Genomic DNA, 27964 nt, shown 5'->3' on the forward strand with positions numbered 1-27964 from the left:
TTTCCAGCATCTCTGGAAAACCATCACTTTTGGACCACACTGTATGAAGACCACACTGTGCTTTCTGAGGCTGGTTCACCTGAATTTAAGAGGCAGCATTTAAATGTGTTGCCATCAATTGCGGCCAATTCCAGACTGTAGCTTTTTTGTGGGTGGGATTCCATCCTATACCAGCAAATTGAGGTTGTGCAATTAAAGCAGATTTTATTATCTTGTGCAGCAAGTGTGCTTCAAACAAACAAACACAAATCCCGAACTTTTGGTAAGGGAAGTTAAAAGGAAATGCACTGGAAACTGCAGAATAGCAATTGTTTGTTGCGATGTCTGCACAAACTTTGCGAAAACGAATAGGGTGGGATTAATGCTCCACAAACACATTGCCTGGAAGATCTCTGCAAATGACACAGATATCTCCCTTCAATAAACACAAAAGTGGCAACTGGCAAAGATTGCTTCCTGCACAGGTTAACATTAATCCCTGGACCACATTTGTCCATGTGTGCACAGCTACATGCAAATGTGTGACAACATGCAAAAAACATTCCAGTGGGTAGGGAGCAGAGGACCCCGGTGACAGCCTCATGTATGTAGTTTGCAATATATACATTGCAGAGCAAGTGTGTTGTGTGAACACAGAAGGACAAAGTCTACAGGGGAAAAGAAAAACCAGGCACTCCTTTTTTTTAAAAAAAAAGGTCCTCCAAACTAACTTGTGCAGGATTCTCAAGAATTCATGGAGATGCATGCATGCCCTTCCCAGACCAAAGTGTTCAGTGCTCTAGTTGTTCTTGGGTTTCCTGTGCTACTAAGGATAGCTAAAGAGGCGTTCACAGCTTCAGTTTCTTCTCTGAAATGGCACTGAAGATCTGCTGAGTCATTGGCACGTAACTTTTTTCCAAGTCATTTAGGAAGAAGAGGGGGTCCCTGATGGTGACAGGGTCAAATCCTTCCTTCACCAGTTGACTTGTGAGCTGCTTAAAAGTGCCTGTGGTCTCCAGCATGTCCTGTGTGAAAAAGGGCACTGGGGTAAGTATAGAAGCATGAATGATGCCCCACCTGTAATCATCTCAGGCAGGCAAGCAAGCCCTGATAAGACGTAATGACTCTCTAACAGTTTTATCTTACGTTTATTTATAAAAAATACATCCAGAGCACGGCTTCTCGCCTGCTCGCATTGACAATAGTTGGTCAGTCTGAATCTCCGCCCCTTTCACAGCAGGAAGGACGTCAAATTCCAGCCCTTCCCCTCTTGCCCATCCGTTGTCCTCTGACCCTATCCATTCTCTGATGGGTTGGAGTCCAATAGAATCTGGAGGGCTGCAGGTTCACCATCTCAGGATTAAAGCAGTAGAATTAATTCCTAGAGAGGAAATAGGCAATAGAGAAGGAAATGGTTCTACTGCCATGCCTAGTCCTGACCTGGTAAATGTAGAGTCCTCAGAGGGTGAACTCCAAGGACTTTGAGGAGCACACAGGGTCTCTTAGAACTAGCACTGAGGATCCCCTTGAGGGGTCTTCTCAGGGAAGGCCTGCTGAAAAACCCTTGGTGGTATCAAAGGAAGAGTGAGAGCCACCACCACCCCAGTCCTCAAGAACACCAGCATTGAAAGATCTGGGTCTGAAGGAACATTTTTGGTGGACTTGTAAAAGAGTAAAAGTGTATTGGGAAATGATCCATAACAAACTGAAAAATATGTTTAAAAGTACTCCCCCCCAAAAAAACCACACACAACAACTCCAGAGTCCTTTCTGTTGGGGATAATTCAGACTGAAATTCCCAGGTGTCAAAAAAGGTTATTTATGTAGGCCACTACTGCGGCCTGTGTTTTGTTAGCCCCAAAATGGAAAACGAGCAAAGTCCCAACTAAAGAAGAGTGGCAACTTAAGTTGGCAGAATATGCGCAGCTTGCAGATTTAACATACAGAAGAATCGAACAAGAAGAACATAGAGAAGACTGGAAAACTTTTACTGAATATATGGGAAATAACTGTGTACAGCTGAAAACGCTGGCAGCATTAAGATAAATTCAGCAGTGTAAATAAGTTATGATGCATGTATTAATGGAATACTGAACGGTAATTTTCTGTAAAATATGCAGGAATTTATCATATGTAAAATGAACCATGGAAAGAGAAGAAGGGAAGTCATTGGTATGTCAAGGATGTATAAATGAGTATTTTAAATCGTAAAAGAGAAAATTTGTGTGTGTGTGTGTGTGTGTGTGTGTAAGATCCAGGTCTGTGGCTGAAGAGCAATGACGTAGCATGTGTGTGACATAAAAATTCGGCACCCCTTCACCTCTCCACTTCTGTTGTTTGTCGTTGTTGTGGTGCCGCTACAGGCACCCTCTTGATTCAGCGCCCAGTGCGGGCGGACCAGTCTCGCTCCCCTAAATGCACCTCTGCTACAGACTCTCCCGAGCCTTTCAGTTGCTGGAAAAGCCACTTCTGCCCTTTGGAGGAGGTGAGGTTGCGGGCTTCACAGCCCCACCACGCACGCGGTGGGTGGAGGCCAGCCCCCCCATGATTGGGCGGATTGCCAGCCGCGTCACCCCCTGGTAGGCCAATTGGCTGGTTCAGGGGACGTGGCCTGCCCTATAAAGGCAGGATGCAGCCGGGGATCTCCCTCTTTGCCGCTCATCCGCTGTTTGGTTTTCCCACCCTCCCGCCCTATAAGGTTTTGTTCTTTGACCTTGCTATGGACCTTGGTTGGTCACCATTGAGGGGGCTGGTAGGAATTTTTCCACTTGGCAAATTGGCACCAGGTATTGGCGGTTAGGCATTGGTATATTTCTGTAGATGGAAGAGGGGAGGTAATGCCATCACCTGCCCTGCATATTGAAGGGTAGTCCGGTAAAGGATTCCGGGGGGCGTGGCCCTGTCCGAAGCCTGGGGAGGTGAGGGCCCAAGGCACGCCCCCTATGGGTGACCCCAGGGGAGTTCCTAGTTGATGTGCATCAGCAGGACTCCTTCTACTGGTGGTTAACCCTTCCCGGGCTTCAAGCAGATGGGCTGAAGTTGGATATAGTCGGTTAGGACCAATGCCTAAGCCAATACCACTCATCACGTGTAACCAATAAAGCTGTGGCCTTTTTTAGCCCATTAACCTTAATAATTGTGTCGTGTGTCATTATTTCCACTTGGGGGGGACGGGAACTCACCATGCAATAGCACAGGTCTCCGGCTCCTGATTCTAGTTCCTGCAGCTTGCCTGAACTCCCTGCGCTATTAGCCTTGGATTGTTGCCTGATGTTGCTTCTGGTTTATACCTTGGACCTTGGCTGACTCTCCATGCTTGACCTTGGTTTGTTTGCACTGTGCTCTATCTGCAACCCTGTCCCTGCTGGGGAGTGCTTTACTATTTGATATCTTCTAGGACTGGGCCCCCACTGGAGAGTGGCATAAGCCAGGAAATGGCTACAACAATCTATTCAAGCCTTACCCGCTAGAACAGCAGGAAAATTGCACAGCTATTCTATGGAATTTTCTTATTTGTTTTTAAGTCAGATTTTCTGAGATTTGAAAGAAAAATGGAAGCTGGACAGGGAACAAACAAGAGGATGTTGTTGCAGGAAACTGCAATATAAAACTTATCACATTAAAAAAAAGTGCTTGTGTCCTGTTGTTTCACTTGTCACAACTAACTGCTCTAGACGTGCAACAGTTGCAGACATTTGTCCTGCACCCTGATGTGCAAATGGACCCTCCTTCAGCAGTAAATAATAAAACATGCTAATGTCGCTTTGGGGAAATTGTATTCTGTGAACATTGTTCCTTTACCTACTCCTGGACTATACGGAGAACCCAGTGTGGTTCATTCTTTTTCTTGCCAAGTGAGTTTTTTCTTTCCGATTGTTTTTCTCCTTCACATATTCCCACCCTCCCTTAGGCATATAGATTTTGTAGTTGTGAAATTACTATCATCTCCTTCTGCTATTTCAGAAGCTAGCTTAGACACCTGCTTTCCAGGCTGCTTTTCTTTTATTGCATTTATAGGGAGGCTGGAAGTTATGGTTTTACGTATGCTTGGGATTCATGTTCGGTTTTATGATGAATTTTTCATTGCACTTTGTATGGCTGATCTTTACATACACCGCTTAGGAATGATTTTTTTTTTAAAAGCACAATATACATGCCATGAAATAATTAATTAAATAAGTTTCTAAATAGCCACTTTCCTGGGCTTCCCCGTGGGACAGTAAAAATTGCTTGTTGGCAACCAAGTAGAGAACATGTTGTAAATAGCAAAGAAGTTGGTTCTGGTCTTTCTGGCTTTTAGCTATGTCACAAATAACCACATTCTCCACATTAGAGGGGAAATGATCAGTCCATCTTGCACCCTGGGAGGTGAATGGATTTTTGCTCCCGCAAACATTTTCATTGTCCACAGTACAACTCAGAATAGATAAAAGGGTTACATCTGAATATGTCTGCCTGTGGCGCAAGGCAGTGTGTGCACTAGAGAAAAAGATTAACCTAACTGACATCTTGATCTCAAATATTTGTGCTAGCATATCTGCCAGTGGCGCAATGTCATGGTTTGTGACTTTGCTCTGATCGTTGTGGGAGCCCTTCTTAGTAGTGGAGTAGGAAAGCAGGAAATAGTGCCAACATATTTCACATCTGGCAACCAATGCACCCCTTTGGTTTCAGATATTACAGGGGTAGATGAATCTAAAAAGCCCGGGACACAAATTTTCACAGCCCTCTAGTGGCTATGGTGGCTCATTTACCAGAAGTGAGGTATTTCGTGTTAACTCTGGAATTGTAGACTCGATTCTGACCAGACTAAGCCTTCTGATCTATATTTTGCCCTAGGAGGCTTAGTTTGGTCAGAATCGAGTCTACGCTTCCAGAGTTAACGCAAAATACACTACTTCTGGCAAATGAGCCACCATAGCCGCTAGAGGGCCGTGAAAATTCGTGTTGCGGGCTTTGTAGATTTCTCTACCCATGTGCTATCTGAAACCAAAGGGGCCCATTAGTTGCCAGATGTGTGTTTTTTCCAGCTCTCCTTCCCACTGTAGCCAGCAAAACATATATTAGCTAGCAAAACACATTTCACACATGTCACCAGAGACATGCCTTCCAGCTTCTCTTGCACTCTTTGCGCCACTGACGGTATTAATGTGGGATTAATAGAAAGGAAAAGGAAGATGAAGTGGTATAGTTTGTGGCCAGGGCAGGTTTTCTGTTCGTGTTACAAGCTGATGCAATCTATTGATGTGAAAATGTTGCATATTACATTCACTGTCTTGTATCTCTTCAGGGGAGAAGCAGCATATAAAAATAAAGCAGCATTTCAAAATAAACACTGTTGGCCTAATGGATCTAACTGTGATTCCTGCATTGCAGAGGTTTGGACTAGATGACCGCTGGGTTCCTTTCCAACTCTGCGATTCTAAATCTCTGTTCAGCCCGTTCTGCAGATCCATCATAAGGAGAGTGAACAAAGTGTGGCTATTCAGTGGAAGGGGAGCAGAGGCGAGCTGCCGGCCATACCTTCTGGGGCAGATGGGAGCTGGAGTCCAGTGACATTTGGGGCAGCATAGGTTCCCCACCTCTGGTTTAGACACCTTGTGCTCTATAGACCGTGGGACTCACAGGCACTTCAAACTGTGACTGGAAATGGTGCCAGTGTCCAAAGATGGCGGGTACAATGGACTATCCTCAATACCTCTTCCCTTAGCCTGCTGCTATGGAGCCGATCTCCTGATGCCCCAGATGCTAACTCTGGCTGCCCAAAGTTGCATTTAAGAATGGCACTTCAGGACCCACCTGGCACCGGCACTCCGTAAACACTGGCTTCCTGAACCGACTCCAGCGTTGCCAAGGTCGTCTCAACCTCCGTAGTGGTCACATTCTCCCCTTTCTAGCTGCAGAGAGAGGGGAACAGTTACCATTTGGGGAGAAGAGCATGCCTATTATGTTAAGAGCAACTACCACAGCATTTCTTTCCCGCTCTTGAGTGTTCAAAGTGCTTTGTGTACAATATTGTGCCATAGTCTTTAAATCTGTGGAGGGTGGCAGGAAGGTGGGGGCAGAGTTGGAGTGATTTTGGTAGTGGGGTAGGAGAGCTGGGGTGGGGGTGGGGAATTCACATCCAGCAACCAATGTGCCCCTTTGGTTTCAGATACGACATGGGCAGATGAGTCAAAAATCCAGGACCCAAATTTCCACAGTCTTCTCGTGGCTGCGGCGGCTCATTTACCAGAACTGATGTATTTAATGTTCACTCTGGAAGTTTATACTTGATTTGGACCAAACTAAATCTCCTGGTGTGTATTTTGCTAATGCTAAATACATTACTTCTGGTAATAGCTGCTAGAGGGCCGTGAAAATTTGTGTCCCAGGCATTTTAGATTTGTCTACCCATGTACTATCTGAAACCAAAGGGGTTCATTGGTTGCCAGATGTGAAATATATTGACATTCTTTTCAGCTCTCCTACCCCACTAAGGATGCTACCAGGATCAACAGTGGGGTTTTACATGAGGTGTGGGTCTCAGCAACAATCTGACAGTGCTCATTGCAGATCAGAACCAGAAACTTCCTGGCACATTGCTTGTTTTCCTGCCTCCTTTCAACATCACAATACGAATGATCTCTGTACAGAATAAGGACATTTACAGTACATGTGTTTCTGTCATCTTTCTTCCTGAGGTGTTTGCTAAGGGCTCGTCCACACTTCCACTTGAAAGCACAGGGCTCAGCAGTTTTCCACTTGTGCCATCCTTTCTGGGCATGGGTTGGAGTGATTTTGCCTTTGCCCTGTCATTTCCCCCTGGAAAACCCACTCTTTAGTGATAAATTGGAATAAACAGCAATCATGGAAAATCCAGTTGCATTTGGTGCTAAAGATCGAGTTTCTGCAAGGGTTAGAAGCAGGCAGAAGCGGGGCAAACAGAGGCAAGGACAAACCCTGAAAATCTAATTGTGGGTCTTTTTGAACCAACAGCCAGATCTCCTGTTGTTTTCCCCTCAACCATTTGCTTTGAGGGCTGCCGGGTATATTGCAAAGCAAAGGGGCAGTGAGACCGCAGCCATGCAGAAATTTCCATCTATGAATATAAATGAGCAAATGCAAATTTCATGCAGGCTTGTGTCAGGGGCCTGTCCCCGAGACATTTCAGTACTCCCCCTGCTTCTAAATATACCTTGCATAGATTTGCACTGTGTTATATGCTATACCTGGCATAATGCCAACAACAGATATACCATATTTTTCCATGTATAAGACTAGGTTTTTTTAACCAAAAAATTAGGTTTAAAATTGGGGCTCGTCTCATACACGGGTAGTGCTGAGGGGTGTTTTCTTAATTTGGAGTCCCCCCCAAAAAGGGGGCATCTTATACATGGGGGCGTCTTATACACGGAAAAATACGGTGTATATCATCTGAAACTGCAACCTTGGCAGACCAAGTGCAGCAGATCCCACTCCACCTGGAGAGGTGGGACTCACCGGAAAGTGTCTCCTACCCAGTCCTGAAAATATAGAAAGCCATCATGGTCTTGCATCAGGAGGTCACCACTGTTGAAGTAGCAGTCTCCTTTGGTAAAAACATCCCGGAAAATCTTCTTCTCTGACTTCTGTTGGTCTCCTGCGTAGCCAGAGAACGGGGTATGGCTAGTGATCTTGGCCACCAGTAATCCTGTCTGGCCTTGGAAGGGAAGGAAGGAGAACCTTGGTAACTCTGTTCTATTTCCCCATGCCCCATAACAAATCAATAGAGTGGTGAAATTGACTGGACCAGACTACTCTAAACAATTTCACTCATAAAGGACAATGTTTTTAGAGTACAGGAGCTGAATTGAAAAGGTAGCTTTGCATGCCTTCCCCTTGAAGTTTACCCCTCACGGAGCTACCATTCCCAGCATCCCCCAACTAACTACAATACCAAGAATTATTTTAGGGAAAGAATGTATTTTGAATGTTCTTTAAAAGTATAGTGCATACACAAAAGTGCTTTTACCCCTTTGGAACATTACTGGTCTTAAAATAAACTGGATAGTTCCTTAAAAAGAACAAAACCCTTTAAATCTTAATTTATTTCTGAGTTAGTTCAGAATAATAATAATAATAATAATAATAATAATAATAATAATTTTAAAAATAATAATTTATACCCCACCCATCTAGGTGGGTGGGTTTCCCCGGCCACTCTGGGCGGTTCCCAACAGAATATTAAAAACTCAATAAAACATCAAACATTAAAAACTTCCCTAAACAGCGCTGCCTTCAGATTTCTTCTAAAAGTCAGATAGTTGTTTATTTCCTTGACATGTGATGAGAGGGCATTCCACAGGGCAGGTGCCACTACCAAGAAGGCTCTCTGCCTGGTTCCCTGTAACCTTACTTCTCACAGCGAGGGAACTACCAGAAGACCTTTGAAGAAGGACCTCAGTGTCCAGGCTGAGCGATAAGGGTGGAGACGCTCCTTCAGGTATACTGGGCCGAGGCTGTTTAGGGCATTAAAGGTCAGCACCAACACTTTGAATTGTGTTCAGAAACGTACTGGGAGCCAATGTAGGTCTTTCAGGACCGGTGTTATTGTTGGAATTCTGCCTCGGTCAGAGGAATGTGCCACTCTCCAGGCACCGGCTGAATTCCTTGTTGACCTCCCTCCTGCGACTCCCGGCAGGTAAACAGGCGAGGTCTGTAATCGGCGATTTTTCCCAGACGTGAGAAAAACACACCACTGCTTCTCTCTCCTCCCTGCTATCCCCAGGGAGGGGAAACAGACAGACAGATATGTATCTACATGCTTTTATTTCTGTCTTTTGCATCCGTACAGATAAACATGTCTGCACTCTTTACAACAACAGCAGAGAGAGTATAACTCCACCCATGTACATCCTGTACAGGTCAGATGACACACACTGAGCTAACATCCGGTGCTCAGTACGGTGAATGGACTGCCCCTGTTGTGTGACTTCCAAGGAATGAGTGCATCTGCATTACCTTGGTTAGCAACTCTCTGTTGTGCCTTTGTCTCTGACTTAGACACGGCTTCAATCTGACCTTGGTCGTTTACAACAGCAACACATGCAACAGCTAGGTTTGCAAACTCTTTTGAATACCTCTTGGGTGGTACACCCTTCGTTGCTCTCTCAGACCTACGTAAGAGGTGCTGCTCTTCTCTGCTTTCTGGTTCATCCTCTGAACTCTCTGGAGAACCAGTACTAAGGGTAATCAGTGGTTCATCTTCCACCTCTGAAGGTCTAGCCATTATGTGAGATTTCCTCTCAATGACTGTGACAACTGAGCTGTCTGAGCTATCGCTGTCATCATCAGTACTACTGAAATCAATAAAATCAACATCATCGTCATCATCCGAATCATCCCCTGTGGGAAATGTGTGAACAATCACTCTCTCCTGTTCAGGAGCACTCTCTAGAGATTTTGTGAGAATCACCTGACCAGATTCAGACAAAATTACTCTGTAGAGACCCTTTTCATATCCCACAAAAATGCCTCTGCCATTCTTTACTCCCCCTGGAGCTTCTGTCCTCACATGAGACCCAAAAACCTTGAAATGGGCAACAGAAGGTTTTCTATGGAACAGTTTCTCAAAAGGAGAACTTCCCAACTCTTTTGAAAACTTTCTCAACCACGTATAATTATACGACAATAGCGACTCCGCCCAGTACTCATGTGGCAGATGTGAACTAAGCAATTGCGCCTCCATTCCCTTTTGCAATTCTTTGTTCACCCTAACACAGACACATCTCTTCCATGCTTCTGCGGAAGCAGCTATCTTGTGTCTTATCCCTTTCTTCTGCAGGAACCTCTGGAAATCCTGTAAAAGAAAAATTGGCTTCTCATCTGTGAAAAGACAAGCAATGTTAGCATCATGCATATTTTTAACCTTGTCACAAAACTCTTTAAACCTTTCTAAGGCTTCTTTTGGTTTTGCCAAAGTATAAATCCAGACAAAATTTGTGAAAGAATCCACACACATAAGGTAATATTTTGCATTGCCTCTAGATGGTGCTAGAGGACCAATCACATCAGCATACACCCGCTGAAATGCCTTGTCGACCCTCGAGGTCATCTGCTTGGCGTCCTGCTTGGTTACACCTGCAAAAGAGATCATGTTAGAATTACATTTCATGTAATCACATTGATCAAAAGTCAACAAATACAGTCCATCTTTCTCTTTGGCAGAAAGATACAGCTCTCCATCTTTGTAGATCTTGCAGCTCTCAGCATCATAGGACAGTTTTAGTCCCTTCTTAGCAATCTGCGATACGCTTAGTAGATTGTACATCAACTCTGGAACCAAGTAAACATTGTTTATAGTCAAGTTCAGACTTTCAAGATACACAGTCCCAATCCCGGTCGCTTCCAGCTCCTGACCGTTGGCCTGTTGCACAGCGAAGCTTTGCTTCTTAAGCGTCAAAAATAGCTGTCTTTGTCAACACATATGTGCCGTGGCTCCAGTGTCCAGAACGAAAGAGTTCCCCACTTCTGGTGTGGCTTTTAGCGACATCAAAGCCTTTGCAGGCTTCGCCTGTGACTTGGTATGACTTTTGCCTGATGCCTCAGACTTCGTAGAGCTCCCCTTGGCTCCTTTCTGCTGACGTGGCTTCTTACAGTTCCGCTGAAGATGCCCAGTCTGTCCACAATTGTAACATCGGACAACATTCAAAGCTACAGCATTTTCTCCAGTAGCTTCAGCAGTGGGGGTGTTAGAACTCCGTTCTTCTCTCCCCCTGTCCTTTACCTCCAGTGCAGCAAGTCTGTCATGTTCATTCAGCACCACGGCATACACCCTCTCCGCGGTTAACTGGGCCGCCGGTAGGGACCCAAGCTGACTGGCAACCGTTTTGTAAGTCCGATTCAGGCTGTTTATCACCATGAAGCAAAACACTTCCTCCTGCAGATGGAAATTGCGTTCCACCATCTGTTGGCGCAGATATTTCATTTCCGTCAGGTGCGCTTGAACATCTCCATCAGGCGCAAGCCTCAGATTGGTTAGCTTTTCAAAATACAGCAACGCTGAAGAACCTGCATCTCTCTGATGTGTCTTTCGCAATGTGTCCCAAAACTCTTGCCCGTACTCTAAATGTTGAATATGCACAAGCTGGGAATCAGAAACGCACAGAATTATAGCTGTTCTGGCCTTCACATTCTGTGACTCCCAAGCACGCATTGGTGCTGCAGGGATGGGGTTCTCAATCACCCCAAACAGTCTCTGATTCTGCAGCAGGGCCTTCATCTTAATAGACCAAGATGTATAATTGTCATTAGTCAGGAGGGGTGGATAAGGCATGCCTCCCCCCTTCTTGGCATCCATTTTGAGTACTTGCCTTAGTTCTCACTCTCAAGCCTGCTAAAAATCCAATAGCTGGTTGCTTATGCTCTTGGCACCTGGCAGCTCTGACACTGGCTGCTGTGGAAAGTCCCTTCCAAGAGCTTGTGAGACTCTAGCCAAAACAAACGTTGTTTTTCGCCTCTCTCAGGCACAACCTGACAGTCCAGCCCTTTTGAGTAATTTTCCACTTCACTGACGGGCGTTGCTTAGCAACTGTGCATTCCTTTCTTGTGCAGGAAACCTTATCAACCACAAGAATTTCCGGAATGCAAAGCCTGTCTCTCGGAGCTGTTTTTCCCAAACGCTGTCCCGTGAACCAGAGAATGAATCAATCTGCGTTCACACTTTTAAGCCCGAAATTCTCATACCTTGGGCTCCGTGGCTTGGCTGTCACTTCGTCTGTTCAGCTTCTGGCTGTAGGCAGACGTTATCTTCTTTCCGTAGGATCAACCTCTCATTGCAGAGGTCGATGGAGCGACGAAAACCAGCAGCTCTGCTACCATTGTTGGAATTCTGCCTCGGTCAGAGGAATGTGCCACTCTCCAGGCACCAGCTGAATTCCTTGTTGACCTCCCTCCTGCGACTCCCGGCAGGTAAACAGGCAAGGTCTGTAATCGGCGATTTTTCCCAGACGTGAGAAAAACACACCACTGCTTCTCTCTCCTCCCTGCTATCCCCAGGGAGGGGAAACAGACAGACAGATATGTATCTACATGCTTTTATTTCTGTCTTTTGCATCCGTACAGATAAACATGTTTGCACTCTTTACAACAACAGCAGAGAGAGTATAACTCCACCCATGTACATCCTGTACAGGTCAGATGACACACACTGAGCTAACATCCGGTGCTCAGTACGGTGAATGGACTGCCCCTTTCTTGCCATGGTAACAGTCACAAACATCAACATCCTGTCTGGCTTTCCAGCCACCTGCAGCTGACAAAGCTGCTGCTTGCTGCTGCATTGCTTCTTTTTGGTAACAGTTATATGGCCTCAGCAGCCACTCCCAGTCACCAGTCTAGTTGCTTCATTCTGGATTAATTGTAGTTTCCGGATCACTTTCAAAGGTATCCCCAGGTATTTTATATTTAATCATTTATAATTCACCTTGAGTTCTCTTGGGAAAAAGACATTCCAGAAATTCTATAGACAATCTTAAAAAAAAAAAAAATCTTCCTGTAATGCGCCTAAGAGTTTTGTGGACTGGGCAATTCATATGTAAAATTAGTGCTTGTATGTGATGCTGGACCCAAACACACACACACACACACACACACACACACACACACACACTGAAGTGAGAAACCAAAATTCTGAAGTCAAGAGTGCTGAGAGATGTTAGGAGACCCCATACAGAGCTACAGTTTTGCACCCTTGCAAAACTACAGTTCCCGCAATTCTTTGGGGGCAAGCCGTGGCATAAGAGTGCTTTAAACCTATGGTGTGGATATAAATGTACGCTTATTTTATTACCTGTGGCCACTGGGATGCAATATCCTTTCTTGTCCCTCACCGGCTCATCCTTGTCAACGTTATATTGAACCAGTTAGAATTTTGCAAGTTTCTGAAGTGGAACAGATAGAAAGGGAAGCATGAGATGATAAGGTGTTAATTCAAGGCAAGCATGTTATAACACCAGGATCATAAAGCATTTTATGGAACCATAGAACTACAGGAAGGGACCCAAAGGGTCATTGAGTCCAGCGCCCTGCAGTGCTAGAACCACAGCTAGGATCATTGACCTCAAGCAAAGATAACCAGTGGCCCCCAGGCCAGAGCCAGCTCCTTGGCACCTGGACTGTGGCTTCTCCTCCTTGGCACCTCTGCTCTCCTCAGCACTGCCCCTGGAAAGCGAGGGTTGCACAGATCCGGACAGAGCCACCTCAAGCTCCTTTGACCAGCAACACCAACTTCCCCCAGATAGTGTGGTAGGAGAGCTTAGTTTGTGTCCTGCACTTTTTAGACTCGTCTACCCATGAACTTTCTGAAACCAAAAGGGCATATTGGTTGCCAGATGTGTTGCCGTACTTTTCCATGTATAAGACGACCTTTTGTTCTGTAAAATAAGGTGTAAAAACAGGGTGCGTCTTATACACCGATAGTGCATGGGGGGATGAGCGATTGGTTGCAGCTGCGTGCTGCAGCTTGTCAGTGGCAATTTGGTGGGTGATTGGTGGCTGCGGCAAGGGCTGCTTTGGATTGGCTGGTGCTGCATTAATTGGGCAGGAGATTGGTTGCTGCGGCAAGGGCTGTTGTGGATTGGCTGCCGCTGCGGCAATTGGGCGTTTGAATGCTGGCTGCTGTTTGCGAGCGGGCAGACACTTGCAGGCTTCTGCGATGCGAGCGATTTTCTGGGTTAGTGATTTACTGCAATCCCCACCCCCTAAAAATCTCCACAACTCTGATCAATCCTCCCCCCCAAAAAACATCAACAACTCTGGACCATCTCCCCCCATTTTCTTAATTTTGAGTCCCCCAAAATAGTGTCTTATACACAGGGGCATGTTATACACAGAAAAATGTGGTATGTTGGCATTATTTTCTGAAACCAAGAGGCCAGAGGGAGAGTAACTGCTTCTGCTAAACTGGGCAAAGGTGCGCTCAACATCTCTGGCCGGTGTTGGGTAAAGCTGCATTTTCTGCCCTTCTCTCAAAAACATACCTCAAGATGCCACCTGGGAAAGCTCTTGGATCTTTCTACAAGCCTACGTCACTTTAGCTATCATGGCTCCCCTCCCCTCCTCTAGGAATTCTAGTTTGGTGAGAGTGCTGGGGATTATTCGTTAAGAGGAACCTAGTCGCATGCCACCACTCACAGAACTACAGTTCCCAGAGTTCCTCTTGGGAGGGGCCGGACTGTGTGGCACCAAGTGACTCTGATGCACCAGAGTCAACAGTGGTGCAGGACATTGTTTCCTTGGGGAGGACCATGGGCCTGGAGGTCACAGAGGAGGATGTCAAAGAGCTGGTGGAGGAGCACGACCACGAGCTGACCACCCAGGAGCTGGTCGAACTGCAGGCAGAGGCTGTGCAGGAGCAGGCCTCACTGGAAGAGGAGGAAGCAACTGAGGAACGGCTGTCCTCCAAAGAACATTTGCCTGAAGTGGAAAGATGTGCAGGCTTTTGCACAGCGGCACCACCCTGACAAGGACCTGGCACATGACCTTGTGAACACTTTTGATACGAGGGTCATGTCGCCTTTCAGGGAGGTGCTGAAAAGGCGGATGAAGCAGCAGACCATGGACAGGTTCTTCAGCAAGAAGCAAAGAGTGGAAGAGGAACCTTCTTCGAGTTGTCCCCCAGAGTCTTAGAAAATGTACTGTACACTTTGTTGATTTTTAAATGTTTTTCTGTCATGTTAAGAAACTTAATTTATTGTTCCTTCAATTTTTGAAATGCTCTTTACAGTATGTGTGACTTTAAAGAGAAGTTAATAAACTCTTTTTGTACCAAATTTGGCTTTGTTTGGACTTTTTTTGACCATAGTTGAATTTCAATGCATTCCTATGGGATTTCGTGCTTCGCAAGACGAAAAATTCGCTAGACGAAAAAACTCACAGAATGAATTAATTTCGTCTTGCGAGGCACCACTGTACAGGAACTGAATGGAAAAGGTAGCTTTGCATGCCTTCCCCTTGAAGTTTACCCTCACAGAGCTACCATTCCCAGCATCCCCCAACTAACTACAATACCCAGAGTTCTTTAAGGGAAAGAATGCATTTCGAATGTTCTTTAAAAGTATAGTGCGTACACAAAAGTGCTTTTACCCCTTTGGAACATTACTGGTCTTAAAATAAACTGGATAGTTCCTTAAAAAGAACAAAACTCTTTAAATCTTCATTTGTTTCTGAGTTGGTTCAGAATATTATTATTAATTTATATATAATTTATTTATACCCCACCCATCTAGCTGGTTTTCCCCAGCCACTCTGGGCGGCTCCCAGCAGAATATTAAAAACACGATAAAATATCAAACATTGAAAACTTCCCTAAACAGGGCTGCCTTCAGATTTCTTCTAAAAGTCAGATAGTTGTTTATTTCCTTGACATCTGATGGGAGGGCATTCCACAGGGCAGGTGCCACTACCAAGAAGGCTCTCTGCCTGGTTCCCTGTAACCTTACTTCTCGCAGCGAGGGAACCACCAGAAGACCCTTGAAGAAGGACCTCAGTGTCCAGGCTGAGCGCTAAGGGTGGAGACACTCCTTCAGGTATACTGGGCTGAAGCCGTTTAGGGCATTAAAAGTCAGCACCAATACTTTGAATTGTGTTCGGAAACATACTGGGAGCCAATGTAGGTCTTTCAGGACTGGTGTTATATGGCCTCAGCAGCCACTCCCTGTCACCAGTGTAGCTGCTGCATTCTGGATTAATTGTAGTTTCTGGATCACTTTCAAAAGTATCCCCACGTATTTTGTATTTAATCATTTATAATTCACCTTGAGTTCTCTTGGGAAAAAGACATTCCAGAAATTCTATAGACAATCTTAAAAAAAAATAAAAAAATCTTACTGTAATGCGCCTAAGAGTTTTGTGGACTGGGCAATTCATATGTAAAATAATGCTTGTATGTGATGCTGGACCCAAACACACATGCATGCTGAAGTGAGAAACCAAAATTCTGAAGTCAAGAATGCTGAGAGATGTTAGGAGACCCCATACAGAGCTACAGTTCTCAGCACCCTTGCAAAACCACAGTTCCCGCGATTCTTTGGGGGCAAGCCATGGCTTTTAAAGTGGCATAAGAGTGCTTTAAACCTATGGTGTGGATGTAAATGTACGCTTGTTTTATTACCTGTGGCCACTGGGATGCAATATCCTTTCTCATCCCTCACCGGCTCATCCTGGTCAACGTTATATTGAATCAGTTCGAATTTTGCCAGTTTCTGAAGGGGAACAGATAGAAAGGAAAGCATGGGATGATAAGGCGTAAATTCAAGGTAAGCATGTTATAACACCAGGATCATAAAGCATTTTATGGAACCATAGAACTACTCTACAGGGTCATTGCCTCAAAGGGTCATTGAGTCCAATGCCCTGGAACCACAGCTAGGATCATTGACCTCAAGCAAAGATAACCAGTGGCCCCCAGGCCAGAGCCAGCTCCTTGGCACCTGGACTGTGGCTTCTCCTCCTTGGCACTGCTGCTCTCCTCAGCACTGCCCCTGGAAAGCGAGGGTTGCACAGATCTGGACAGAGCCACCTCGAGCTCCTTCGACCAGCAACACCAACTTCCCCCAAAGAGTGTGGTAGGAGAGCTTAGTTTGTGTCCTGCGCTTTTTAGACTTGTCTACCCATGAACTTTCTGAAACAAAAAGGGCATATTGGTTGCCAGATGTGAAACACCGTACTTTCCCATGTATAAGACTTTTCGTTCTGTAAAATAAGGTGTAAAAACGGGGTGCGTCTTATACACCGATAGTGCATGGGGGGGATGAGTGATTGGTTGCAGCTGCGTGCTGCAGCTTGTCAGTGGCAATTTGGTGGGTGATTGGTGGCTGCGGCAAGGGCTGCTGTGGATTGGCTGCCGCTGCAGCAATTGGGCGTTTGAATGCCGGCTGCTGTTTGCAAGCAGGCAGATGCTTGCAGGCTTCTGCGATGAGAGTGATTTTCTGGGTTAGTGATTTACTGCATTCCCCACCCCCAAAAAAGCTCCACAACTCTGGACCATCTCCCTCATTTTCTTAATTTTGAGTCCCCCAAAATAGTGTCTTATACACAGGGGCACGTCATACACAGAAAAATATGGTATGTTGGCATTATTTTCTGAAACCAAGAGGCCAGAGGGAGAGTAACTGCTTCTGCTAAACTGGGCAAAGGTGCGCTCAACATCTCTGGCCGGTGTTGGGTAAAGCTGCATTTTCTGCCCTTCTCTCAAAAACATCCCTCAAGATGCCACCTGGGAAAGCTCTTGGATCTTTCTACAAGCCTACGTCACTTTAGCTATCATGGCTCCCCTCCCCTCCTCTAGGAATTCTAGTTTGGTGAGAGTGCTGGGGATTATTCGTTAAGAGGAACCTAGTCGCATGCCACCACTCACAGAACTACAGTTCCCAGAGTTCCTCTTGGGAGGGGTGATTATTAAACTAAGTCACCTTATGCACATTTATTTGCTTTTCAATTGAGGTATTAAATCACTGTAAGCTTTTCAATTGAAAATAGTTCAAAGTTCAGGACTGAACGGATTAACTTTATACAATTGTGTAAAGCTTGTGGGTGTCGGCAGATTTTTCATTTTGTTGACCTGGACTTTGGAACCTGCTCTTTGATTTTAGTTTATCTGAGCGGGCGCTCCAGCAAAATGTTGCAACATGAAGTTTAGGACTCCAGCCAGCCATGCCCTTTTTCAGGGCATTCCATTCCATTCCCTCTCCCTGTTGGTTTACGATTCTCCCCACTCCACTCTCAAAAACAACCTGTCATAATTCTCTGCCCGAAGTGTATGCAGAGCCCTCATTGGACTCTTTCCCCCCAAAAAATGTTTCTCTTTTTTTGTACTTCTACAAACCTTGGAGTTCCTGGGAACCTGCTTTTTTTTTGCACTTGGGCAAAAAAAATGAGAGGCACAAATACAAGATGGGTGACACCTGGCTTGAGAGCAGTACATGTGAAAAGGATCTAGGAGTCCTGGTTGACCACAAACTTGACATGAGCCAACAGTGTGACGCGGCAGCTAAAAAAGCCAATGCAATTCTGGGCTGCATCAATAGGAGTATAGCATATAGATCAAGGGAAGTAATAGTGCCACTGTATTCTGCTCTGGTCAGACCTCACCTGGAGTACTGTGTCCAGTTCTGGGCACCACAGTTCAAGAAGGACACTGACTGGAACGTGTCCAGAGGAGGGCAACCAAAATGGTCAAAGGCCTGGAAACGATGCCTTATGAGGAACGGCTAAGGGAGCTGGGCATGTTTAGCCTGGAGAAGAGGAGGTTAAGGGGTGATATGATAGCCATGTTCAAATATATAAAAGGATGTCACATAGAGGAGGGAGAAAGGTTGTTTTCTGCTGCTCCAGAGAAGCGGACACAGAGCAATGGATCCAAACTACAAGAAAGAAGATTCCACCTAAACATTAGGAAGAACTTCCTGACAGTAAGAGCTGTTCGACAGTGGAATTTGCTGCCAAGGAGTGTGGTGGAGTCTCCTTCTTTGGAGGTCTTTAAGCAGAGGCTTAAATATGTCATATGTCAGAAGTGCTCTGATGGTGTTTCCTGCTTGGCAGGGGGTTGGACTCGATGGCCCTTGTGGTCTCTTCCAACTCTATGATTCTATGATTCTATGATTCTACATCTTCCTTGTTTGTGTGAGTACTGCTACTTTGGCTTCAGTAGGAACCACACTTAGAAAATTAAGTTTACTATTACTACAGTCGTACCCTGGAAGTCGAAAGGAATTTGTTCCGGAACGGAAACCAAGGCACATCTTCCAATTGGCTGCAAGAAGCTCCAATCAGAAGCTGTGGAAGTCCCGTCAGATATTCGCCATCCAAAAATAGTTCGCAAACCGGAACAGTCACTTCCGGATTTGCGTCGTTTGGGAGCCAAAATGTTCGAGAACTAAGCTGTTTGAAAACCAAGGTATGACTGTGTAGACAAGTAGGATCCACAACAAAATGTTGCAGCATAGGTTGCTCCCTGTTCAGGATTTCAGTCACTGCTCTCAATTTCCCCAAGATAGTGACACCTTCCCTCTTCTATGTGAGGGGTGACATTTTAGCAACATAACCAATGGCACTGGCAGCCTGAACATCAGCAATAGAGGGAATTATGATGGCAGCATTTACAAGACATGATATAATGTAACAGAGAAAGGAGTTCGCTAACTTTGCAGTTGTCTTGCATTATCTCCCCCCACCCTCGATCCATCCATATTGAATTGGCTGGCGTTTTCCTGTTGCTAAATTCATATACAGTGGTACCTCTGGTTGCGAACGGGATCCGTTCCGGAGGCCCATTCACAACATGAATAGAACGCAACCTGCAGCGGCGCGTCTGTGCACGCGCAGGTTGCAATTTGCCACTTCTGTGCATGCACGTGGTGTCATTTTGTGCATCTGTGCATGCACAAGCAGCAAAACCTGGAAGTAACCCTTTCCAGTACTTCCGAGTCGCTGCAGGACACAACCTGAAAAAACATATCATGAAGCAAACATAACATGAGGTATGACTGTCTTAATGAGGAATATTTTCTGGCACACTTTGAAATGCTTTATTGTGAAATGTGCTTGATCAAATTTTTTTTTTAAATGCACTTAGAAGTCCCAGGTGCCAAAACATGATTTGACAACATCATGATGCAGGGCCAAGTTCGGCTCAATGGTTATTTTCCTCTCTCTCTCTCTCTCTCTCTCTCTCTCTCTCTCTCTCTCTCTCATAGGACTCCTGTTACTTAAGCCCTGCATCTCAAGCAGACATGGCATGGGGTGAAGTTTTTCCCATCCCTGTATCAAACGTGCCAGGAACAGCTTCACCTCCAAGGCTTCTTGTTTACTGCACAACTCTTCAAAGGACAAAAGCCCTAATCTCGGAATATCTTGTGGGCCTCTTACCTTTGCACACGAGGCTGCATTCCAGCCAGGCAAAGGTCAAAGGTTTCTAGAAGCAGCCCCCACCCCCCATTTAAAAAATACCCATATCTCTCCATGCTCCATCCATGAAAAGAGCAGGCATTATCATAGTACAGTACAGGACACTCCAGTCGGGTAAAACCACACGAGGGGGCTGAAGCCCTTGAACCAGAATAACAATAAAGGAAAGGAACAGAAGAAAGTCTCTCATCCCCAGCCAAAAGGTGATTAAGACTAAGAAGGCACCAAAGGTGCCAGGATCCCAGCAAACAGTAAAGGTAAGATAATGGTGAAGGACCCCTGGATGGTTAAGACCCGTCAAAGGTGACTATGGGGTTGCGGCACTCATCTTGCTTTCAGGCCGAGGGAGCCGGTGTTTGTCCACAGACAGCTTTCCGGGTCATGCAGCCAGCAGGACTAAACAGCTTCTGGCACAATGAAACACCATGATGGAAACCAGAGCACATGGAAACGCCGTTTACCTTCCCGCCACAACAGTACCTATTTATCCACTTGCACAGGTGTGCTTTCGAACTGTTAGGTAGGCAGGAACTGGGACAGAGCAAAGGGAGCTCACTCCATTGCGGGGATTCAAACCACCAACCTTCCAATCGGCAAACCCAAGAGGCTCAGTGGTTTAGACAACAGCACCACCTGCATCTAGCAAACAGTATGGACAGTGCTTCCCCCCCCAGGAAAAATCTTTGCTGGTACTCAACATTGTTACATAGGTGCCACATTTTTCAACAAAAAAACCTCAAGAGCTGCTGGTACTGTGTACCCTTGAGTACCCTCTGAAAAAAGCACTAAGTAGGGTTAACCTCAGAGCTGTCTTTCCCATACGGCTTAGTGGTTCATTGCGCCAGGGCGCTGGCCTCTCAGGGGCGCCCCAGCGAGTGGGGGAGCTGCGCGGCTTTGTGGCAGTCTCCCCTTTCCCTGCACGCCCGCCAGCTGCGCCCCGTCAAACATGGCTGGCGGGCGTGCAGCTTGCCTCCCAAGCCTCCTTGGGAGGAGAGTGATCCTAAGCCTCCGCAGAAACGGCCAGGGGAGGGAGCGAGGGAACCCAGAAGGCGAGGAGGGGGGGAGAAGGACAAGGGATGTGCCAAAACGTGTTGCCCCCACCTGCTGGGGGAGGAGGTGTTCATGGAGAAGAAGCGGCCCCTTTCTCACAGTGGGAGGCAGTGAAGGCAGCCAGGGAAGCAGACCAGAATAGACATGATGGGATCTCTCGACTTTAATTCTTTTTTTAAAACTTTGAAGCAGCTGCAGGGGAAGCGTAGAATCATAGAAGTCCGACTTCAATCACAGAATTGTAGAGTTGGAAGGTGTCCCAAGGGCTATCTAGTCCAACCCACTGCAATGCTAGGGGATTCTATTAGCAGCGTTTAAGGGGGAATTTCTTTTTTTTAAAAGCCCATGAGTGTGGATTTAAAACCCGCTCCCCACACGGTCCGCTTCCTTCCTCTTTGCAGCCCCAGGCACCTGTTTCCTGTTTTCTTTTCTGGAGCAGAGATAAGCACATGGTGTCAGCTCCCTTAAAAAAAAAAAAGATCAACAACTTTGGGGTCTCCCCCAGAAAAGGTCAACAACTCTGGGCAACCTGGGGTGGGGGGCGCCGGGCGGATCTTTGCACCCCGGCACTCCATATGGTTAAGATGGCCCTGGTTAACTTTGTTCCACAGAATCTTGGGGTTTTAAAGCATAGAATATACCGTATTTTTCGCTCCATAAGACACACTTTTTTACTCCTAAAAAGTAAGGGGAAATATGAGTGCGTCTTATGGAGTGAATGGCGCTGCACGGAGAGGTAGAGCTGCGCAGCGCCCCTTCAGCGACGCGCCTGTCATGCGAAGCCGGAGGAGGAACAGAAGGGTCTCCTTCTGTTCCTTCTCCAGCTTTGCTGAAGGGGCGCTGTGCAGTTCTCCCTCTCTGCGCAGCGCCTCTCCTCTTCCCCACCCTGATCTGAAAGGTTGCCAACTCTGATTTGCCGCACTTATGGGGAGAACGCTATAGCTGCTCTCACAGTGCCTTGGAAACATGGGAAGACTCATGACTTTGCTTGCTTGTATTCCGCAACTGCAACCGGACCTGCCCTGAGGAAAGAGGCAAATAAAATGGTTCTTTTTCGCATAGATTGTGTGCCAGCCGTACCTGAGGAGCTACCAAACTATCCTGCTCTGTATCATTGTGCTGCACATTGTGCTGCACAAGTCAGCCATGCGAAATGCACACAGCATCCCAAGCGTTACATATCTGTCAGCTTTATTTTCATGAAAGACACCTGTGGCTGTCACAAATTACTATTGTTGTGAATTGGCAAGTGGGGTGGATGGGTGGGTGGGGCAGGCTATATGCCTGAGTCCCTTCTAGTTCCTGGATCTATCAAGGATTCAACTGCTGGAATAGCCAGGCAAGTTTCCTGGTAATGGCAACCTAAATATGGGTCATTAAGGTAACAAAGGAAGTGGCTCTGTGCCAGAGAAAAAAGGGGTGGATTGCTCTCCCTCAACTAATCGTTATTTAGAAAGACAAAAAGCCCAAGTTGAGGTGTGTGTGAACTAGAAGCAGCTGGGCAGCTGTGAAACAGAGCCATGCTTGATTTCTGCTGGAATTCAAACCTGTAGCCATTGGAGAAGCAAGACCTTCTTGCTGCAAGCCTCTCCATTATAGGCACAGGTTGTGTATATGTGTAAATAAACTATATATCCTAAAGACTTTTTTGGAGTACAAGAAGATGTGTCCCTCTCTACAGGGGATAACCATCTCAAATTTGACACAGGGGAGTTAAGGGAGGGAGGGGAAGGAGATGGAGGCCGGATAACCAGGAAGAACACACACTTGTTTTCTCTACATTTACTTGGATTTAGTTTCAGTAGGAAAGGGGGAATAAGGCAGGCATAGCCAAACTGGGGGGGGGGGGCCTCCACAGCTGTCATTACCAATGGCCAGGAACAGGGCCAAGCAATATATCAATATATTGTCCAAAACTGGTTTGAAGTCCATATTGTGATATTGGCTTTGTAATTTTTGACCTGACAATATATTTTTTTAATTTATTGAATATATATATATATATATATATATATATATTGAGATTTTTAAGGTTACAAAAAAGAATAAAAGAAACAATCACAGAAGAGAAAAAAAGAGAAAAAACAATGCATCAAAAAAAGAAAAAAGGAAAAAAGGAAAAAAGGAAAAAATAAAAATCAAATCCAACCTTAAACTCACTTGTTTACATTCACTTATTTCCTTGACTTCCTCACACCTCCCATTTTTGTATTCTAATTCAATTTGGGTATTTCAGCAAATCCTTCCAACTTTGTTTTTATCCTAGTAATTTATCTTAACATACTATAATTTCCCTCTTTGTATTCTAATTCATATAGATATTTCAACAAATCCTACACCTTCATTTTATCCTTGTATCTTATCTTAATATACTGTAATTTTCCATTCTTTCTTTCACCAAATAACCATCCCTTTTACTTTATTTAATCTTGTTTCTCATTAAAACTTATATATCTGTACTTATTCTTAAAGCATTTCCCCTATGGTCAAAGGTAGATTCAATTCCACGATTTCTCCATCTCTCTTTAACAGAAAAACAAAACAAATTATATTGTATACACTTTAAATTTCCCATTTTTCATCCCCCAGATCCCCTCCCTGGTTTCGGCCCCTAGCAATAGTTCCATAAATCTCAGAAACCCATCAACCCGGAGATCTGAAATCCGAGGCTCTTAAGTCTCTTTTGTGTCCCCTCTGCCGCTCTTTTTGATAGTCTTTGATGTTGAAAACCAAATCTCGGGGGAGCTCCAACCCAACAGTAATCATGTTCTTTCCTACCAAACTTCCATAATTAAGGATAGGGCCTGTAAAATATTCCAAATCTTGTTTCACACGTTTTTCAAATCCAAAGGCCCCCGACGCTCTAACCTCCACCTGGTTCAGCTTTATATCCCAAAGGCCATTTGATCTCCACATAGGATGATCTCTCCATCTTTCATTTTCTAAACCGAGCCAGGCTTCCATCTCCAAAAAATTTGCTTCTCTTAGTTGTCATCATGTTAGGCCTCAAGTTGTAATCCACCATTTGCTTCCGTAGGGTTACGGCTCCCCCTTTCATCTCTTTACTCACAACAAGGTTCTCCTTCTCAGATTTTCCAGTCTGTTCAGTTGGAAGAGGTTCCTGTGCCAAGTTCTTGTCAACTTATTTTCCAGTACCCATCTTTGTTTCCAAAATTACTACGTTCATAGCCATAACATTTATCTGGGCTTGCAATTTTCCCAAAAGATAAAATGTCCTGTTCAGCTCACATTGAATTTCCTTCCCAGCTGCCATCCTTAACCAGTCCAAGGTCAAAAACTAGTTTCTCGGGGTTTTTATCTTCAAAAATAATTTGCCAGCTGCATCCTTACGATAATGTCCCAAAGCTCCCTCTAGAGGGATTCTGGTTTCTTTTCACTCCTTCCAGCATGGACCCAAAGGTCCCATACATTAAATTGTAACAGTTCCTTCCTTCCTTTAGACGTAAGATTATAACAAAAAACGGACAGTAGATTGTATCAAAAATGAAGAATAGAAACAAAGTCCTTTTACATCTTGACAGCTAATTTGACAGCTGTCAAACTTATCTATTCACTGTCAGCGGGCTCTCACAGACCACTCCCGGGTTTGGGGAAGTGGCACTTCAATTCCCAAATTAACCTTCTCCTGCAGGCTCCCCTGCTTCCACAGAAAATATTAATGGTAATTTCAATCAGTGGAATTTAAGTCCTTTACATAAAAATCTTCACAACCTTAGTTAACAGGTTCTTTGCTTCAGTTTATATACAGAAAGGGGAGGCGGACTTCCTGTTTAGACCTTCCCTGATCAATGCCAATTTTTTTTAAAAAATTAAACACTTTAAAAGTCCAATTTCCGTTTACTCACGGGTTGTTGTTTCAAATCCAATTGTCCACAAGAAAAATTCAGTGCTCTCCGGCAACGGCTACGCGGCTTCACTCCGTAAAAATAGCGGTTGATTCAAAACACCGCGCCGCTCACCCCACGTCACTTTGGAACCCCCGAAAAGGGGTTTCCCTGTGGGTAGGGGGGGCGCTCCTGGTGTCAGCCGAATCCCACGTTCCCAGGCTTCACCCGCCTGGGATTTCTAAAGGGACTCTGCCTTCGCCACGGCGGCACGACCCGAATTCCACGGAGCGGGTTCCTCTCAGTCAGAGGAACGCCGTCATTGCCGATGGCGCTAACCCAGAAGTCCTATTTATTGAATTTATATACCACCCTACACCTGGGGGTGTCAGGGCAGTTCAAAGAATAAAATAAAGTTATAAAACAACAAAATACCTAATAAAAATAAAAACAGCAACCCAATAACAGCGCCCCCCCAAAACCCACAAATTGTGTGTGTGTGTGTGTGCTATGCAAAAATCACAAGGTGGGCAAAACACCAGAAGCCAGCCAATGCTTCTCTTGATTCCTACAGCCCCTGTTAACTCTGCTAACTCAACTCTCCCCAACTCACGCAGGAGGCAGCGAATCACAAGAGCAGGTGCCAGCAAAAATGACGATGCAGGCAAAACCGTGAAGCAAATGCCTCTACATAGTTCCATCCTTATTTTGGACATTGTGATATATCGGTATATCGCTATTTGTTTAGTTGTCGATATATAACAATGTTGAAAACCAGCTATCGCTCTGCCCTAGTCAGGAATCCAGTCCAATATCTGGAGAATACCACTTTGGTTATTTCTAGACTGAAGTATAGGGCCAAAGTCTACACAGAAAAGGTGGCTATTGAAGAGAGAACTGAAGGCAGCTTTAAGAGACCAGAAGATGAGGTGTGCAATTAGAGTGCAGTGTTTGGGGATGTTTAACTGGGACCTTGGAATTCTATAACACATTCTTTGTCTAGTTCCTTCCCTTTGATCTTACCGCCTTGGGTGACCCTGTTGCGAGTACAAGATTCCCGACGGCTTCACTCACAAGGGTCATAGGAATGTGCAAACCCACTCACCACCACAAGGTGATGATCCAGCGAATGAGACAAAGAATTACCCAAGAAGTCCTCAACGGTAGAACAGGCAGGTGATAACAAGCGGTATGTTACAACGGCTGTGAAGGCGGATGAAAGCTGCAGCAGATAGGATCTACCGGTTCATCGTGACTACTCATGCCATCGGAACAGAGCCCTACTGCGAAGACTATGCGTTGATCAGCGTGCACTGGTCTACACACATAAAACAAATTCATGCACAGGCATCTTCCAAAAACCCAACCCAACACTGTGGAAGGACGTGTGGGTCCAGAATTGGCCTCCACAGTCACTTATGGACTCACTGTTAAAACTGTGTTTATGGAAGACAATCCTACTCGGCTACAAGTGATCGCCAAAGAAGAAGAAGAGAAGACATTATTTATTTAGACATTTGTGATCAACACACCCTGGAAATTCCTGCTTAGCCCTCATTACCTTGTGGAGGAAGTTTGTCTTTCCCATGGCTCCAACCTTCCCGATGTAGTTAATAAATCCGACATTCCCCTCTGTGGCGCCATAGAATTCGTGGATTTGGATAGGTTTGAATCGATGCAGGAACTCCTTCCAGACTTCCACACGCATGCCGTTACCTATTGCCAGTCGCACGCAGTGGTCTCGGTCGCTGTCCATCTGCAAAGAAACACATTGAGGTGATCATTGCGGTTCGAAATAAGCTGTATGGATAGCCATTTCACTGGCGATGAGTAGGAATTGCTCCAAGTGGTTACACTAATGAACTTTCACAAAAACAACGCCTTGTCATGCCCTGTAAGTTTCTGAGTAGATTGCTGCAACGTGGGGCTGCCTCGGAAGATGGTTCAGAAACTTCAGCCGGTTCAAAAGATACAACGGAGAGGCTGCAACTTGTAGAGAATAGGACAAAGGGCTCAGCCACACTTTTGACTGAGCCGTAGTTTGATCATATTGTGTACCGGTTAATTGCCCCGGGTCAGAGAGCTTTTCTCACTGATCCGTGGTGGTGCCTTGCGAAAATCCGATCTTACCCACTGAATTTCATTAGATGTGCAGAAAATCTGAAGAGAGGTTTTGCTTAACCGAGCTTCAATTCACCAGATAAGATTCAATTATTATTATTTTTTGCAAAGCACGGCTGCAGAACAACAAAAAAATCTCTCCATCCAACCTGGAGAAATTAATTGGTGCACAATATGATCAAAATATGGGTCAAGCAAAAGTGGATGAGTCCACGCTGTATCTTGCAGGTACTTAAAGGGCTTCCCTATTCCACTCTTATTCAGATTATTTGATTTACATCACACACCCTCGTCACACATGATTTTGGGGCAACACAAGACACAGTAAAACAAAGGTGGAATCTAGACACATATAAAAAATGCTGTGAAAATGTTTTTTAAAAAGAAGTTTTCAAAAATATATTGAATTTGACATAAGCTCACCATCGCCATCTAGTGTCATAATTGTAAAGTGAACTTAAAATGAGCTTAAATGTTATATTTGCAGATGTATAACAGAGTCCAAAAGCAACATACTTTAAATTACAATCACCCTCTATTATTATTATTATTATTATTATTATTTATATTTATATTTATATTTATATTTATATTTATATTTATATTTATATTTATATTTATATACCGCCCTATACCTGGAGGTCCATGAAACCTTTTGGTTTCAATAGCCTTGTAATTCAATGCACAAATATCACATCAACTGACATTTTCTGCAGGGTTTTGGCTCACCAAAAACTAAGCATGGCAACTGATTGACACATCCAAACCGAGGAGCATTGAACTCCCTGCTTTCTGCAGCATCAGGTGTACGGCAGGTGGGCATGCACCCACCTGCAGTAAGGGATTCAGTACTGAACAGGAGAACCCATTTCGCTTCTTGACAACATTTTCCCTCCCCCCAACCTGTCTCTCATTTACCTTTGGTGCATTACAGAGGTAGCGCTTCATTTCTCCAACATATTGGATCACAGTGACGCCGTATCGCCTGCAGTCGTCCCAGAAATGGGAAACAGAAAACTTAGACCTCAAGGCAATTGTGCATC

At 45.1% G+C, this 27964-nt stretch overlaps 1 protein-coding gene across 1 annotated transcript; it reads right to left on the minus strand.

Annotated features, from left to right (window-relative positions):
* Positions 1 to 5469: 5469 nt before the first annotated feature.
* Positions 5470 to 27964, minus strand: LOC307200224 (long-chain fatty acid transport protein 2-like). The gene is made up of 5 exons (XM_079948645.1): positions 27840 to 27964; positions 26362 to 26556; positions 16112 to 16202; positions 7462 to 7660; positions 5470 to 5876 (listed from the first exon to the last, which is right to left on the minus strand). The coding sequence occupies exons 1-5, from the start codon at positions 27867 to 27869 to the stop codon at positions 5873 to 5875; spliced, it is 519 nt and encodes a 172-aa protein (XP_079804771.1). The 5' UTR covers positions 27870 to 27964; the 3' UTR covers positions 5470 to 5872.

Source organism: Podarcis cretensis, assembly GCF_951804945.1.
Source record: "Podarcis cretensis genome assembly, chromosome: 13".
Lineage (NCBI taxonomy): Eukaryota > Metazoa > Chordata > Lepidosauria > Squamata > Lacertidae > Podarcis > Podarcis cretensis.

Coding starts and splice junctions, on each gene's coding strand:
- LOC307200224 (XM_079948645.1), bottom strand. CDS start 27,869: ATGAAGCGCTACCTCTGTAATGCACCAAAG. Junction 16,203..26,361: donor AGACAAACTTCCTCCACAAG/GTAATGAGGGCT, acceptor GTTCCCCTTCAG/AAACTGGCAAAATTCGAACT. Junction 7,661..16,111: donor TTGCATCCCAGTGGCCACAG/GTAATAAAACAA, acceptor TTCCCTTCCAAG/GCCAGACAGGATTACTGGTG.